At 41.9% G+C, this 18,737-nt stretch overlaps 1 protein-coding gene across 1 annotated transcript; it reads left to right on the forward strand.

Annotated features, from left to right (window-relative positions):
- Positions 1 to 1,106: 1,106 nt before the first annotated feature.
- On the forward strand, positions 1,107 to 17,490 carry LOC124225740 (nicotinamide N-methyltransferase-like). Its single transcript, XM_046638377.1, is given in 4 exon segments — positions 1,107 to 1,264; positions 2,471 to 2,697; positions 17,061 to 17,261; positions 17,264 to 17,490. Coding segments are annotated over 4 exon segments (813 nt in total).
- The last annotated feature ends 1,247 nt before the right edge of the window (positions 17,491 to 18,737 follow it).

Genomic DNA, 18,737 nt, shown 5'->3' on the forward strand with positions numbered 1-18,737 from the left:
TGCTACAACTGCGTTTGGTGCAATATGATAACAGTCCACTAATCAACCAGTGTTTTGAACACCTACTAGGAAGACCACCCAGTGATGTGTGGTAGGGGACATGAAGAGGACTGAGCCATGGTCGTTGATCTAAGGGAGTTAGTGGTTTAGTGTATCACACATGTAAAATTTAGTTTGGGAAGAAAACTGACTCAGAAAAACCGGGAACAAATACACAACACCAAAAAATCAAATGGTTGGCCGGGTGAACTGATTCTAATGGCAATATGAGTCCAGAAAAGGGAATTTATAGACTTGTTAAAGGAAGTAGAGGGCTTAAAGTTCACTTTGAAAGAATCGTCAGGATTTGGATTGACTGAAAGGAGTGGGGAGGCTCAGGGAGGAGGTGTTTGCCAGATGCTGAGAAATGGTGGGTGAAACCGCAGACAGAGAGAGGGGATGGAGGGGTGTGCAGAGCACGAGGACGGGGCTACAGGATTGTGGCTGGCCTAGACACTGGAGAAAGCCTCATCCATGTTTTCATAATTGCTCTCTTACCCTCTTTCCAGACTTCATCTGATATTCCTTCTCTAGCCCTGAACACATTTCCTCTCCTATTTTCCCTCTTTTCTTTTCTTTCCTCCACATGTTTAAATTGAAACTATTCTTCTGGGCTCTCTTTCCCGGGAGAATCCCTGCGAGAAGGAGAAGAATGATGCTGCTGTGGGGAGATGACTCATCTCTCTGAATTTTGCGGTTGTTCTATGAGTTAAATAATTTCCCTGATGAGCCCAGGTGATTCCTCCTGTCTATAATCCCTTGTGGCTGAACTTCACCCCTTGGCCGAGCATTGCATACAGCTCATGGCCCACCCTTTCCCACTCTGCCCTTCTCCTAGGCTCCCTTCCCCAGGAATTTCATCACTTCCTAGAGCAGCCAGAACATTTTTGATATATTTCTCTCAGTTAGTGTTTAACCAAACATCTATTGCTAAGGGATGGGCTAAACTGATAGAAGAAAAATTGATGGCCTGAGACTCAGGAAGTCAACCTCCGCAGGGTGACTACCCGATTTCTTGAGGAGAGGGAGGGTGGGCGGTGGATTGGTGGCAGCAGGCCTGAGACACAATGGAATCTGGCTTCACCTCCAAGGACACTTATCTGAGCCATTTTAACCCTCAGGATTACTTAGGAAAATATTACAACTTTGGGTCCAGGCACTCTGCAGAAAATGAGATTCTTAGGTATCTTCTGAAAAATATTTTCAAGATCTTCTGCCTAGATAAGTTTGTCTGTTGTTTGTGCATCTACCCTCCGAAAGGCAAGTCATGCATTTTGAGATAGAGTCTCAGGGCATGACTGGGTTTTGTGTCTAGGCATTGTTATTTGACAGCCCTTTGGGCATCATTTCTTTAATGAGGGTAAAAACTAACGTTGGTAGAGATATTTTACAGTTTACAAAGTGCTTTTGCATCCATTGTCTTTTTTGGCCATGCAAAAGGGAATCAGAGGATGAGAGTGCTGTCCTTGATTCTGTATGAATTTGCTAGGTGACCAGAGCCAGCCATTTAACCATGATGGGCCACTTAAGAAACAGAGATTCCAATACTTCTTCTGTTCCTAACTCAAAGGAATGCTGTGAATATGCGTGGGGAAAAAACTTCCCAGTATATGAAGAATTGGGTGCTTTTTGGAGAAAGACATTACATATAAACTCAATTAAAAAACTTTTTTTTAACTTTCCCCAAAAGTACTCCTTAATAGTTTTGTGGAAATTAATAAAAGAAACCTTAACTAAATTGGAGTTGGGAAGGCCTGTAGGGGGAGCTCTCACGCCCTATCACACGTCACCAATTACCCCAGACAGGAAGAGAGGGAGGCTTGCATCTTGGACAGGAAGTAAAACCACTTTACTACTCAAGGAAGACTTCTCTCCCCACCTGGCAACAGCCCAGCCAATGAGAAATGCCGAAGCTCAGCCAATGAGAAGCTGTTGATGCACTGAACCGTTACTTCCCCCAATGGATTTCCATTTAGAACAGCCCTCCCTCCTCCTCCTTTTCTCTATAAAGGCTGCTCCCCTCCTTTCCCTTCCGGCTTTGCCCATGGTTGCCATAGCATGCGCTCCTGAATGGCAATTGTTTTGGCTATTCCCAAATAAACTCGTTTTGAGGCTTTCCCGTCAACAGTTTTTACATTCTCTGTGTAGCGGTCTTTCTGGATCAGGGGTCTGTACACCACATATAGATCTTTTTTTCTTTTTCCTAGACCTAAAAATATCCCAGCAACATGTCACCACCCTGGATTGAGGACTAGAAAATGAAAAGATGTTTTAAAAAAAGACTTTGAGGGAGGAGGAGTGAATAGAGAGATGATCTGCCTCTGGGGCTCTCCTTGGGGCTTTCCATCACGATTCTGGCAAAGACGATGCAAATCGGCTCTGTCCGCTACCATATAATGCCTGGTCCCCCCTTCTTCCTTCCCTCCTCTAGACCAGATGGCCTGCAGGGAGACCTCCTGATTGACATCGGCTCTGGTCCCACCATCTATCAGCTCCTCTCTGCTTGTGAATCCTTCAAGGAGATCATCGCCACCGACTACACTGCCCAGAACCTGCAAGAGCTGGAGAAGTGGCTGAAGAAGGAGCCAGGGGCCTTCGACTGGTCCCCAGTGGTGACTTACGTGTGTGAACTGGAAGGGAACAGATGGAGAAGCTGGGGTCTGCTTCCTGGCTTTTTGAGGGTACCTGAGTGACAGTTGTTTTTCTGAACCAAGAATTATCTGTCAAGTCCAAGTTGCAAAGCAAAGGAAACAGAAAGAGAGAAACCAAACAGAAATTCAGATGGAGAATGAGAGAGCTAGAGAGAGAGAACAAGATAGAGAAGTGAGTGTGTGTGTGCACGCACCAGAATAGCAGAAAGCACAGGGAGAGAGTTGAAGAGATGCACACTGAGCTGAGAGGAATACACACGAAACCTTTCCAGGGCTGTGTGTAGGTGCAGCCTGTCGGTCAGGTACATCGGATCTTGTTTGGGACAACATCAGCTAAGGCGAAAACAGCTCCTCACCAGCAGCTTCTGGCTGTCAGAGCTTCGTGCCCCAGAGCCGTTCTGTTGCTAGTGATCCAAGCACAGAGAACTCTGCTGTGGGGGTGGCCAGTGCTGACGCCACCAGATACAACAAAAGCTGACTAGGTTTTTAAACTGAGATTATCAGCATCAAGGAAGTATTTGAAAAGAATTTGTTACTCACCATCCATAAAAATAGAGCTTTACAAACTCACAACTAATGATCAAAATCTTACACTACTCCGTCTACAAGTAAAATTTATGCAAATGAATCTTGTTTAAATTAATTTCTCCCCGCATGAGAATTGGCAGCAGCCTGCTAGCCAGAGGTGGCCAGTTCTGCATTTCACCTTGTCCTTCTCTTGTCCTGACGTGCCTCCGTCTTTGGCAGATTGTCCCATAATTGCTCAGCTCAGGCCCACTCTCCTGCCCAGCGGACCATCGGCTCCTGGAGCATCATGTCTTTGCTGCTACGCATGTTGCTGAGACCCCACAGACTCCTGTGCAAACTCATAAAAGGACCACTTTACTCTTTCTCCTAGGATCCTGCTGGCCCTGTCTGCTGTTTCTTATATGCTCAGTTGTACTTACCTTTCTTTTTTTTCCTGCTCTTATGGGGTTTTTTGTTTTTGTTTTGTACATTTTTTCTCTTTCCCCATGCTCTTTTACCCATGGTTTTATTTGCACATGAACTGTCTCTCTCCCTCCCCCCAGTTCACTTTTTCCTACATTTCCCCTTTTGCTCATATACTGCAGACGTTGCGTGTTGCACAACATCCTTTGTCTTTCCTTTTCTTGTCTTTCACTCACAATGGGAAGGCATATATGTTTTTAATGAACATATCCCACGATTTGGTCAGGAAAGAACTCTGATTTTCTCGCAAGACAATCTCCCTCAAGAAACAAGGGCTAACACTTTTTGGCTCACGGTTAAAGGTACTAGCATTCATTCATTCATTCAACAGACTTAAATTGAGCACCTACCTTGTGCCATAGTACTAGCTACTGGGAAAGAACGGTGAACAAGACAGAGGAGGTCCCTTGTTACCTAGAGGTCACATCACAAGAGGCAAGCAGGTGCCAGATCATTAGGGCCTGCAGGCCAAGTTAAAGATTGTGGCCTCAGGTGTAAGGAGAAGCCCTTACAGGTATAATGGGGAGAGCAATAAGACCAAATTTACTTTTACGAAGATCTCTCTGGCTATCGTGTGGAGAATGGGTTGGAGGGGCTTAGAGGAGAATGAGAGATGCAGAAAGGAGACTATTTAAATCCAGGTAGGAGATGATGGAGGTTTGGACTAGGTGATGGAGAGAGATAGATTACTTTGAGATGAATTTTTGAGATAGAATGGGTAAGAGTTGGTAATGATTGGTTATGGGAATGAGGAGAGGGAAGTATCAAGGACGACTCCCATGTTTCTGAACTTCAACAACAGGAGGATTGAGGTAATATTCCTGAATCCCCACAATAAATATGAAATCCTGTGGTCTTAACGTGTCCCTAAGGAATATGCTTGCCTCCATGCTCTTCTTGGAGTGAAGGTCAATTGGTTTTTCTATAGTTGCATTTAAATTTGATTCCCATCTATTTACCAACTTTTGTTTATTCCTGGGTCAGTTTCCTGTCTGAAATTAACTCCGAAGTCTGCTTCTATTTCTTTAGCCCTCCCATTTCTTTTTAATGGTCTGCTGACTTCAAGGTTATTAAGACTATTTCAAACTTTATGTTCATTTTCTTACATATTGTTGCTACACTGTCGTATTAGAAGAAAACGTGGATTGTTAAATTTAAGTTATCAAGGTGACTCATTCGTGGTACAACTCTTTATAATATAGCAGTATGAATAAACTAGGAGTTTTATATTTTGTTTGCAATTAACCTTTTTGCTTTCATGCAGTTGCTAAATTACCACTGGATTTATGCTAGTCCTTTATCCTTTTCACCAAGGATGGTAAGTCTTGAAATCAGATAGTACGAGTCCTCCAACTTTGTTCTTTTTCAAGATTTTTTTGGTAAATTTAGTGCCATTAATTTTAGGATAAACTCGTCAATTTCTTCAAAAAAGGCTTGCTGAGATTTTGATTGAGGTTTCTTTGAATTTACAAATAAATTTATGAGAATGGATATATTGATTCTGCAGTCCACCAGCATGGTTTATCTCTCTGTTTATTTAGGACTTCAGTTTCTCTCAGCAATGTTTTGCAGTTCTCATATTTCACATATATTTTGTTAAATTTTTCCTGTGTTTCATGTTTTTTAATACTACTGCTAGTTGTAATTTTAAATTTCATTTTTGTTTCATGCTAATTTTATTTTTATTTCATTTGCTAATATATAGAAATATAATTGATCTTTGTATATTGCCCTTGTGTCCTGTGACCTTGCTGACTTCCCTAATTCATTTTAGTAGTGTTTTTTGTAGATTGCATATGGTTTTCTATGTATACTCTTATATCATCTGCAAATAAAAATAGTTTTACTTCTTCTATTCCGTGTTTATGCCTTTTATTTATTTTTCTGGCCTTATTACAGTGGCTAGGACTTCCAAAAGAATGTTGAATAGAAATGATGAGAGCAGACATTTGTGCCTATTTCCATATGTTAGGAAAAGATGTTCAGTGATTCATCATTAAGAATGATCTTAACTATAGGTTTTTCATAAGTATTCTTTACCAGACTAAGTTCTCTTGTACTCCTAGTTTCTTGGGAGTTTTTAATTGAATGTTGAAACTTTTCATACATATTTTTTGCATTTGTTGAGATGGTCATATGATTTTTCTCCTTTATTCTGAAAATGTGAATTACATTGGATAATTTTGAATGTTAAATCAAACTGGCATAAACCCCTTTGTCATGAAGTAGTATCCTTTTGTGTCTCCCTGGATGTGATTTGCTAATATTTTGTTAAGGATTTTTCCATCTATATTTATGAGGGGTATTGAGCTATAATTTTATTTTCTTGTAACATGCTTGGCAGATTTTGATGTCAGCATGATGCTAGATTCATATAACAAGTTGGAAATATTTCTTCCTCCTCCATTTTTTGAAAGAGTTTGTATTATTAGAATTATTTCTTCCTTAAATGATTGATAGAATTCACCAGTGAAGCTATCTGAAGCTGAGGGTTTTTCAAGTTTGTGGAGGTTTTTTATGAGAACCTTTATTTCTTTATTGGGTATTTGAATTTCCTACTTCTTTTGTCTGTTTTGATAAGTACTATTTTTCAAGGAATTTGTCCTTTTCATTTTGATTGTCAACTTTATTGGCATAAAGTGTTTTACAATATTCCTTTATTATCCTTTTAATTTCTATATGATCTTTAGTTATCTTTCCTCTTTCAGTCTTGAAATTGGTAATTTGTCCTTTTTTTTTAAATCTTGATCAATCCTGCTTGAGATTTATAAATTTTATTAATTTTTTCAAAGAACCAACTCTTGGCTTTACTGATTTTCTCGATTGTCGGTCGATTTTGTATTGTATTGATTTCTACTCTTACTTTTCTCAATTTCTTTCTTCCACTTACTATAGATCTGACATGTGCTCTTCTTTTTCTAGCTTCTTAAGGTGGAAGCCTAGGTCACTGATTTCACACATTTCTTTCTTCTCTTGTAGGCATTTAAAGCTATAAATTTTCTTCAGCACTCTTTTAGCTTCATCCCATGATTTTTGATTTGTCATATTTTTATTATTATCTGATTCAGCATATTTTCTAATTTCCTTTGTGATTTCTTCTTTGACCATGAATTATTAGAATTGTTTTGCTTACTTTCCAAAAATCTAGGGATTTTCTAGATATCTTATTGTTTTTGGTTTCTAATCAAATTTTGTTGTAGTCAGCGTTTTATTTTATCAGCTTATGGTCTATCTTGGTGAACAATCTATGTACTTTCTACATTGAAAAGTATGTATATTATCCAGTTGTGGACTTAGTTTCTATAAATGTCAATTAAGTCTGGTAGATTGATAGCATTGTTTAAACTTCTACATGATTTTTTTTTTATCAAATACTGAGAGAAGGTGTTAAAATCGCACACTATGATTGTGGGTTTATCTCTCGCTCTCCGTTGTTCTGTCAACATTTGCTTCATGCATTTTGAAGCTTTGTTATTAGCTATATACATTTTTAGAATTATGTCTTCTTGATGAATTGACCATTTTACGATTATGAAATATCTCCCTTTTCCACCAGTAATATACTTTGTCTTGAAGTCTACTTTGATATTAATGTGGCCACGCCAGCCTTCTTATGCTTGATGTTTGCTTGGAGTGGTAGGTAGCCTCTAAGATGGCCCCCAGCAATCCTCACCTCAACTATTCACATTCTTGTTTAATTCTCTCCCCTTGGGTGTCCATTGGATTTAGTGACTCTATTCAAGTCACAAATACAATGCAGCAGAGTGGTGGGACATCAATCCTGAAATTAGGTCACAAAAAGACTACAGCTTCCCTGTTGGGTGCTGTCTTTCACATACTTGTCCTAAGAAGTGAGCTTGGAAGAAAATTGCCCCCAGTTGGATCTTCAGATGAGACTGAAGACATGGCCAACCCTGCAAACTCATTAAAGACCTTGCACCTGAGGTACTCATCTAATCTGTGCCAGGATATCTGACCCACAGAAACTGTGAGATAAATCTTTGTCATTTTAAGTTCCTAAGTTTGGGAGTAATTTATTATGCCGGAACAGGTAACAAATATACATGATATATCTTTTTCCACCCTTTTGTTTTCAACCAGTCTGTGTTTTTATACTTAAAATATTTTTCTTGCAAATAGCATGTAGTAGGTCTTTCTTTTCAATCCAATGTGACAATTTCTGCCTTTTAACTGAATTGTTTAGTCCATTTACATTTAATGTAATTACTGATATTGTATGATCGAGTCTAAATCTACCATCTTAGTATATATTTTCTATTTGTTCCATCTGTTTGTTGTTCATTTGTGCTTTTTCCCCTGCTTCTTCTTGGTGAATGGAATAATTTTTGATATTCCATTTAATATAAGTATACACATTTTTAGTATTCCTTTTTATCTCCTCTATTGACTTTTCTTTCCTCTATTGGCCTCTTTTTTTTTTTAAGGTAATATATATTTTTTTAAGTTTCAGTTCTTCTTTTTGGTGAGGAAGATTGGCCCTGATCTAAAATCTGTAGCCAATCTTCTTTTCTTTTTTTCTCCCCAAAGCCCCAGTATACAGTTGTATATCTTAGTTGTCAATTATTCTAGTTCTTCTATGTGGGATGCTGCCACAGCATGGCTTGATGAGCAGTGTGTTGGTGCACACCATAGATCTGAACCAGTGAACCCTGGACCACTGAAGTGGAGCATGCAAACTTAATCACTCAGCCATGGGGCTTGCCCATATTGACCTCTTTTTGTTTTGCATGATTGTGTATGTGTATGTATGCATGTGATTTTTCTAGAAATTGCATTATGTATTTTTAACATATTTATTACCTCATGAACAATGTAAAATATTACAACAGTGTAATTCCTTTAACCCACTCTCCCACTCCTTATGCACTTGTTGTCACATATTTTACTCTATATATACTGTAACGCTACAATACATTGTTATTATTTTTGCTTTAAGTAGTCAGTAGTACTTTTATTTATTTATTTTTTATTATTTTATTTTAATTGTGGTTAAAACACAACGCATGCCCTGAAATTTACCATCTCAACTATTTTTTTTTTAAGATTTTTATTTTTTTCGTTTTTCTCCCCAAAGCCCCCTAGTACATAGTTGTATATTCTTCGTTGTGGGTCCTCCTAGTTGTGGCATGTGGGACGCTGCCTCAGCGTGGTGTGATGAGCAGTGCCATGTCCGCGCCCAGGATTCAAACCTACGAAACAGCGGGCTGCCTGTAGCGGAGCACGCGGACTTAACCACTCGGCCACGGGGCCAGCCCCTCCATCTCAACTATTTTTCAGTGTATAGCTCAGTAGTTTTCAGCATATTCACATCAGTCAGTAACATTTGAAACAAACATATATAAAATCTTTTATAGTTACCCGCATATCTATCCTGTCCAGTATTCTTCATTCCTTTCCTCAGATCTAGGCTTCTATCTGGCATCATTTCCCGTCACCTGAAGAACTTGTTGTAGTATTTCTTATAATGCAGGTCTACTGGAGACAAATTCTCTAAGCTTATCAATATCAGGTAAAAGTCAGTAACTTTTTTTCTTCCTTGTAATATGAGGAATTTAACAATTTTTGACACCCAAACATTTGGATATTTGTTTTTGGTTTGTAATCATATTTGCAATTGTGTGTACATTTTATATTATGCTCGTTTTATATGATTATTTCTAGTCATTGGGGTTTTAATTCTGGTTTATCACTTAGTCAACTGAATAGGTCTTCAAGTAATTTTTTCAAGAACATGTAAGTGACATATTTGATAAGTCTATGCATATTGGGAATGTATTTTTGTTGCCCTCACATGTAAGCAACGTCATAAAACTGTTTAATATTGCCTAAATATTGCTCTATTTTTTCCCCTGGCATTTAGTAAGAAGTTGAGAGAGGCTACTTTCATAGGCCATTGTAACTTGCAAATCCCTTACTTAGAATTTTATGCTGGCTGTAGTCTTCAAACTGAAGATATATTCTTCAAAATAAAAGTAATTTCAAACTTCTCTTTTCTATTGACTATATGATTCCACAGAATGAAATTGGTATTAACTAGAAAAAAAAAAAAACCTGTAGCTATGAGGATTTGGACAATATCCAAAATTATTTGATACATTAGGAATTTCCGAGGATTTAAGAATTTCAGGGAAAGTTTGTAAAAAAGTTCTCAGTCATTGTCAGACAACACACCTTTCTGAAGTCCAAATCATGTCAAAAGGGCTTTTAGAACTTTGTTCTCAATTTCCCTGGCCATCACGAGCCTTCCCATCTCATTCAGAAATGAATCCTTAAAATGTAGCAGGACCCTAAAAGCATTTCTTATCTCGTGCCAGAATCGTCAGTTGTAGCAATTGCCTCTTGAGACACTGTCCCTTCCCAGTCGCTCCGTTAGATTAAGGGATTGTATTTTTGGCAGTCAAGTTCTGCATTCTCAGCCTTATCCTCGTGCTAGATCCTGTGGCTTCAACTATTTTGAGAATGATAGTGATCCCATTCAGCTTATGTCTTTCTTGCATCGTCAAGTACCTCTGTCAACCCACAGCCTATTTCCCCTGAGATTATTTCTTCTTTATCTGAAGCTATTTCTTGCGCTGACTGCTGCCAGAGAAAATTTGAGCTGTCTCCTGTTCCTCCGCCTTTGGAATATGTCTCATACATTTAGATACTACTCATTTTTACCACTCTCTGAAAAGTTGTAAGACACTGGTACCAAATTCTTGCCTCACACTCTTCATTTCTCGAGTCAGAAAGTCAAATACTAAGATATAACTAACTGCTCAAGCGTGAACCGAAGAAAATGAACTTTTACCTTAAGACATCCTAGAAACAGCATTAATTAACCTCTGGCTCCTGGGACTTGGAGCAGATTGCCTTGTGGTCCCCAGAGAAGCAGCTTCCACATCGCCTGGGAGCCTGTTAGAAATGCAGACTCTTGGGCCCCGCTCTCTCCCTACAGAATCAGCATCTGCATTTTTGATGAGATCTGCAGGGTATTGTATGCATTTTACAATTCGAAAAGCACTGGTGTCTAGAACAGAGCTTCCCAACAAGATACACTGGGGGATGCGCGTGAGTTAGAGGTGTGCTCTGCTGTTATTCTCCTCAGCCCTCAGGGCAGCCAGGAGGGACCTGGGGAGGCTGGAGCCCCTTCTGGTTGTCTCTATAGAAAGCAGTTCCTCTGTTTACCTCAGTGTCCCTGACAGGAGAAAGCTTGAGCACATGCAGAGTGGCAGTTCTCTAAAGCAAATGTTCTCTACATAAACATTTTCAATCTATTTAAAAAGGAGTTGGGGCCAGCCTACTGGTGCAGTGGTTAAGTTTGCACACTCTGCTACGGTGGCCCGGGGTTCGCCGGTTCGGATCCTGGGTGTGGACCTACGCACCACTTGTCAAACCATGCTGTGGCAGGCGTCCCACATATAAAGTAGAGGAAGGTGGGCACAGATGTTAGCTCAGGGCCAGTCTTCCTCAGCAAAAAAGAGGAGGATTGGCAGCAGATGTTAGCTCAGAACCAATCTTCCAAAAAAATAAAAATAAAAAAGGTGTTTGTCTATTGCCCCAAATAGACACAGTCATGCCAAATTTGTTCCATGAACTAGTGAACTGCCTCTATTCCAGAGCATCTCTATGTTTTCATGTCTTGTAAGGGGTGGACACTCCTCAACATCAGGATCCTGATGGTTATGACGATTGTTTCAGCGATGCCTCGGAGAACTTTCTGCCTTTTTTAAGGATGCTTTTCTCTTAAATAGGTGTTCTCACTGCATTCTCTCTTGGGGAAAATTAACAGGGCAGGTTGAGAAATCCTCAACTGGCCATTACTTTCAAAGTGTAAACATTTCTACTTGTAGGTCTCAAAGCCTCTCAAACTCAATGTGCCCAAATAGAACTATGATCTCCCCCAAATCTGCTCCATTGCTGGTTCTTATCTCCTTGAATGGCACCATCACACAATTAATGGACAAGCCAGAAGCCTGGAAGCCAGCCTTGCCATCTCCCTCTCAGTCATGTTCCGTGACCAGCACCAGGTTCTGTCCATTTTATTTCCTGAGTTCCTCTTGAACCAGTGTCTTTCTTCCAATGTTTTCCACCACCCTGGTCCCAGCTACCATCCTCTTCCTCCTAAGTGGCCTCCCACCTCCACTCCTGTCCTAACGTAGTAATCAACTTAAAGTGTAGATCTGATCACCTCACTCCCTTCTTTAGCACTCCTTAAAGACCATCCATACCTTTTAAGATAAAAAGCAAAATTCTTAACATGGTCCACAAAGTCCTGCCCCGTCTGGAACTTGTTGACCCCATTTACCACACTTTCTACCATGCTCTGCTTTATTTTCTGAGATCCAGCCACATTGGCAGTCTCCTCCCCTCCATGTTTCCTCCCACCACAGTGCCTTTGCACTTGCTATTTCCTCTTATGGGAGATCCTCTTCCCATCCCTACTCTCTTTGGCCTAGTTAACTCCTACTTATTTATCCTCTATGTCTCTGCTGCCCTGACTCCTTTTTGGCAGAGCTTTCCTGATACTGTAGACCAAATTAAGCTCCCAATATTCCTCCAGCAGTGCCATGTTCCTCTCCCTCCTAGCATTTATCACAGCTTAATTTTCCATTTTTGTGGATGATCATTGGTTAATTCTTTCTCCCCCACCACACTGTTATCTCCATGAGGATAGGACCTATTCCTCATTTGTTCCACCTGCATCCTCATTGCCCAGCACTCTTCTAGCACATAGCAGAGGTTCAAAAAAATCTTTGTAAAATACATGTGTGCATTTTGCTTTCCAGACTCTGCCTCCCAGAATGTCTTCCACCTGACTCAGCTGTGGCCTGTACCGAAAGTCAACCAATGATTATCCCTTGCTCTTACAATTCTTACATTGACATCCAAGCTCATTTAGCTTTTTATTTCCTGTACATGTTTTCATGGCTCTCCCTCAGGAGGTGCCTGCTGGAAAATCTGGGGATGGGGCTCGGAGGAGGTGAGTGTAATTGAAAAACTGTGTCCCGGGGATTCTGATTCACCACCTGCCTTGCCGAGACAGGGCGGGAGCAACCTGCTCTAAGTCCTGGGATAATTTCCTGGGGTTCCCGAAGACAGTCTTGCTAAGTGTTCTTCCCGGGAATCCTGCTCTTCATCCTTTCATTCCTGCCCTCCCTCCCCAGCTGCCTCAGGCTCTCACAGACAGCATATTTACAGAGGAAATCACTGCCCTTTTTTTTTGCATATTGATTCTTTTGAGAGAGCAGATCTTTAGAACTAGAGAAATGGCGCTGTGCTGTTCCCTCTCTGTAAAAGGGCCTAACGTTTTACTAGTGTGTGTTTATCACCTACCCCTTGAGCTAAACGCGAGGCTGAGTGGTAATTGCCTGGGTCTCCAGGCGAGTCCATTTCCCCGTGGGTGGGCTTGCAGGCCCTGAGGAGTCCTGAGGCGTAATCTTTACTCAGCCGCCTCAGCAATGGAGTTCACTGATGTTGGCTGTACGTCCAAGGACACACAGGTATCCGCCACAGTGGGTGTTTCCAACAAATTTCCCTCTCAAACTGGCACATTCTCTGAGAGCTTTCTAGACTTCACAGTGTGACTCACAGTTTGGGAACAATTTCCATCATCATCTGACTGGCAAGTACTCATTCTGTGGTAACTTGTGTCTTTAAAATAGCTTAACACACAACAGGGCACAGAGGTCCAACCTGCTTCCGACGTAATCACTTAAATTCACGCTCCCACAATGTTCCCACGATAGAGGGTGATCCTTAAACACATTCAATTAGCACCATGTTGTCACCTCTTTAGCTTTTTATGCACACTTAAGTTAGCCACAGGTACAGATAGGTTATTTGAAATCTTTCTATTCTAGATTAATTCACCTGTTCAAATCTGTGTTCTACACAGACTTCCATAATGTTGAATTATTATTATTATTTTTTTAAAGATTGGCATGTGAACCAACATCTGTTGCCAATCTTCTTTTTTTCTTCTTCATCTTCTTCTTCTCCCCAAAGCCCCCCATTATATAGCTGTACATTCTAGTTGTGGGTCCTTCAGGTTGTGCTATATGGGACGCCGCCTCAGCATGGCCTGAGGAGCGGTACCATGTCCACGGCCAGAATCCGAACCAGGGAAACCCTGGGCCACCGAAGTGGAGTGCGCGAACCCAGCCGCTCAGCCACGGGGCTGGCCCCTGAATTATTATTTTTTATCTTAAAATGTTCTGTCAAATCATCCACATTCTCTCAGGCTAGGTGGCAACTTTGCAACTGGTTTTCCCACTTTGGGACTGACTAACCTTCCCAGTTTTCCCAGGACTGGGAGGGTTCCCAGGACGTGGGATGGCCGGTGCTGAAACCAGAAGAGTCCAGGACAATCAGTACAAATTGGTCCCCTCCCACCCTTTCTACCCTTGATAGGGGAGCGGGTAGACCCACCCAAAGGTAATTATCGTTCCCTATATACCAGGTTATCGGTTCATAGGAATTCCCTGAAACCAATACCTTGCTAAGCTTCTCTCTCTCTTTTTTTAATAGAATAGCTTTACCAAGATAAAATTCCCATAAGATCCAATTCACCAGTTTAAAGTGTGTGATTTAATAGTTCTTAGTGTATTCACAGAATTGTACGATCCTTACCACAATTTTAGAACATTTCTACCTCCCAAAAGAAACCCTGTGCCCATTAGCTGTCACTCCCATTTCCCCCTAATCCTCTCGGCCCCTGGCGACCACTGGTCTGCTCTTGGTCTCTATAGATTTGCATTTTTGAACATTTCATATAAATGGAGTCACACAACGTGTTGCCTTTTGTGTCTGGCTTCTTTCACTCAGCAGAATGTTTTCCAGGTCCTTCCATGTTGTGGCATGTATCAGTTGTTCATTCCTTTTTATTACTGAACAATATTTCACTGTATGGACATACCACACTATATTTATCTATTTATAAGTTGATGGACATTTGGGTCATTTCCATATTTTGGCTATTATGAATAATGCTGCTATAAATACTCACGCACAAGTCTTTGTGTGGACATGTTTCAATTCTTGTGGGCTATATACCTACGAGTGGAATTCCTGGGTCATGTGGTAACTCTATGTTGAACCTTTTGAGGAACTTTCAGACCGTTTTCCAAAGCAGCTTGATCATTCTACAGTCTCACCAGCAGTGTGTGTAGGTTCCAGTTTCCCCACATCCTCAACAATACTTGTTGTTGTCTGTCTTTTTCAGTATAGCCACCTAGTAAGTGTAAAGTGGTGTCTCATGGTTTGATTTGCATTTCTCTATTGGCTAATGATGTTGAGCATCTTTTCATGTGCTTATTGCTAAGCTTCTTAAATGGAAAATTATAACAAAACTAACGGATGTTTGCAAATAACTGATTATATACACTAGGCTTAAGATTTTAACTAAATATTTAAATAAGATATCCACCATTAATTGCTATTATTTCAAATCATTCTACCTGGAGGTAAACCTCCAAGTTTTATTTAAACCATTGCCTTTCTTCATGACCAGAAACAGTCCCATTGGAAGCCTCTCTTTCACTGGCTCTGATGTTGGACCGTCCTCTGCTGTCTCCATCAAGCCTGGTTGCCCAAGTGGCCGTCTTCTCCGGGAGCTAATGGACTGTGGGTTTCCTGAATGTAAGCACCCCTGGTGCTTTGTTCATTAACTTCCTCAAAGGGCTGGATCCCCCGATCCTCACTCCTATTATGTGAGCTCTGTGACCTTCTGAGCACTTTACACACTCATTGTTTCTTCTCTTTCTCTTACCTCTCTGACTCTCTGCTACTTCTTTCTCTCTTGTCTGTTTCTCTAGTTTCTCTTGTGCACTCTATGCATTTATTTAATTTGGTTAATTTGTTAGTTTGCTCCTTCATTCCTCCACTAATTCCGAAAGGATCCGAGGCACTCTATGCCATCTCTTGCACTTGCCTTCTCTTCTCTTTTCATTAACTGATTTTCTCTCAAGAAACCCCATTGAGGTGGCCATTCAGGTGGCGTAGTGGTTACATTCATGTGCTCCACTTCGATGGCCCAGGGTTCACTGGTTCAGATCCTGGGCATGGACGTACACACCGTTCATCAAGCCAGGCTGCGGCGGTGTCCCACATACAAAATGGAGGAATACTGGCACAGATGTTAGCTCAGGGCCAATCTTCCTCACCAAAAAAAGAAAAGAAAAGAAAAGAAACCCCATTGATTTGACAGAAAAGGATAAGATTCCTGGGAAGGCTACCAAGAATATGATCTCCATCAGAAAACACACTATCTATCTGTAATATTTTTTGAAGCCTGAGAGGGGAAACTGTAGTTTTCTTCTCTCTAGAGGAGCCTTGGCCACAGCTGTGGGATAGGGATCAACATTTTCTATAAACGTCTCCAGTTGACCCACTGCCCCTCAATGATCAGTTGCTGCTGCAAAGACCCCATTTCGGCATTTTAAGCCCATTATTACCTGGTACATATGGGTCAAATAGCCAATACCTCGCAGTTTGGTAGAGGGGACAAGAGTAATAATAATAATAAATAATAAATGAACTAGACACTATTCTAAGTAGTGGAAGAAGAATAATTTCATGGGGGCAGTCCATTGTAGAGGGCGGCAGCTGGGTATTTGTATTATCATTTCCATGTTCTTATTTACTTTATAAAGATATTGTACCCAGCATAAGGGAATGTGGTCACGTTCAGATGCCAAAATGATCCCTTATTTCTTCTTTCTTTGCTGTTACCACAGGGATGGCTCTAAGGACCTAACATTTGGGACAACACTGCCATTTTCAGCCCTGACCGATGATAAATAAATGAAAAGCAATAGTACATATTACAGTATATGAAGAAGCTATTTATTTAAAACTAATTCGGCCTGACCTTGTTTTTCCAAAAGGGCCTGATGAGCACACATTGTACATCTGCTTTAAATACTATGTCCCAAAGACAAAAATGATGCCCTTAAAGACAGGGATGTGGCTTCCCCATATATGGGCATTTCTTTAAGGATAAGCATCTCTTCCTGGGAACTAAGGATTAATTACCGACCTGCTGTGCTCACTTTGTGACCACCGATCTGTTGTCTTCCTCTATCTGTTGTGCCAGCTAAGCATCTTGTGACAACTGTAAAAGGAACATTCCGGGTGTATGTGATGTATGCTCATTGTTCCAAGATGGTATATAACCACTCTGTACACCCCGCTTCTTTGGTGCCCTTCCTTCCTTGGGGAAGGAAGGCCCCAGGCTAGTCTTCAGATCTGGCTCATAATAAACTCACCCGAATTTTGATTTATAGATTGATTATGGCTTAGTCGCATTGACACCAAAGAGATCTGGGGTCCCCATGAGTAAGGTAGCAAGCAGCGTTTGTTGGTTTGTGTGTTTCAGAGTCAAGGGGCCAGAGAAGGAGGAGAAGTTGAGGCAGGTGGTCAAGCAGGTCCTGAAGTGCGATGTGACTCAGAGCCGGCCGCTGGGCGCTGTCCCCCTGCCCCTGGCTGACTGCCTGCTGAGCACGCTGTGCCTGGATGCCGCCTGCCCTGACCTCCCTGCCTTCTGCACAGCCCTCAAGAACCTCAGCAGCCTGCTAAAGCCGGGGGCTTCCTGGTGATCGTGGGCGCCCTGAAGAGCAGCTACTACATGATTGGCGAGCAGAGGTTCTCCAGCCTCTGCCTGGGCCGGGAGGCGGTGGAGGCTGCCGTCAGAGAGGCTGGCTAGACCATCCAACAGTTGGAGGAGATCTCTCAATGTCATTCTTCCACCATGGCTGACAACGAGGGGCTTTTCTCCCTGGTGGGACGGGAGCAGAGCAGATCTGTATGACACTTCATGATCGCAATTAAAGCAATTCCTTTGACTTGCCCAGTGGACTTCAGTCCTGGTTCTAACTGCCAAGGTCATTGTGCTCAGTAGAGGCTGACGGCTGGGGCCTGACGGTTTGTCTAGCATGGGGTTGGAGCTGTCAGTCAGCCTCAGAACAATGTCTTGACCACCTACTCTGTGCTCCTCACAAGCGCTGGTGCTACGAGGACATCAAAGGAGGAACTGGCATGTCCAGTCTGTACCGCCTGTGATAACCAAAGAGGACCTCATTTTCCTTAAACATCCAGTTGTGATGGCTCAAGACCACACATGCCTACAGAGAAGTGTCTGCAGTTATTTACTACTGTTTCTAGAGCACCTGTGGACTCCTTCTCTCCCAGGGACAGGCCTCTCTTGTTAAACTGTCTTCACTCTGCAGAGGCTACTGCACGACAGCCTCCACTGCTGCTGGGACTGCCTGGGGCACGCCGTCCTCTGCTAGGGTCCACTGGGGCCACCATCGCCTCCAGGCTCAGGGAACAGCTGGCCCCTTTGCTCTAGGGTCCCAAGTATGGTCAGACCCTGCTCTTACTTCCCTCAACACATCTGAGCCAAGGCTGTGACTTCTACCTGAAGAAAGGTTTGGGAGTTAACAAGAGAGATGACAGGCACTATCTTACTGCTATTAGAAACTCTTAGGTACTATTTTAGCTGCTATTAGAAATGACTGTCTTCAGAGCCCACATCCTTATAGGGTCCTGGAAGGTAGGCTGATCGCATAGCTCTTGGCCAAGCATCTCCTTGGAGTTAGCTTACCTCCTCGTGGCATGTCTATGCCCTCTGGTTTCTAGACCCCATTACCATGATGCTCTGCAACAGAGGCTGACAAATTATGGCCCATGAGTCAAATCCAGCCTGCTGCCTGTTTCATAAAGTTTCACTGGAACACAGCCACAGCCATTCGTTTACGTATTGTCTATGGCTGTTTTCACGCTACAAGGGCAGAGTTGAGTAATTGCCACCACGCGTATGACCTGCAAAGCCTAAAATACTTGTTATCCAGTTCTTCGCAGAAAATTTGCTGACCCCTACCCTAGAGAGAGAAGGAGCGCCCTCTTCACCCCGGTCTGAGGCCCATCTCTCCAGTCCTTATTTCTCATCCCAAGATGTCCCTCTTCCTAGGATTACTGACAGTGGGCATTTCTGCTTCCCACAGGAGAGAGTCCTTCCTCCGCACTCCCCCACGTGCATTAACAATCACATCAGAG

This window comes from Equus quagga, chromosome 14 (assembly GCF_021613505.1).
Source record: "Equus quagga isolate Etosha38 chromosome 14, UCLA_HA_Equagga_1.0, whole genome shotgun sequence".
NCBI classification, from domain to species: Eukaryota; Metazoa; Chordata; class Mammalia; order Perissodactyla; family Equidae; genus Equus; species Equus quagga.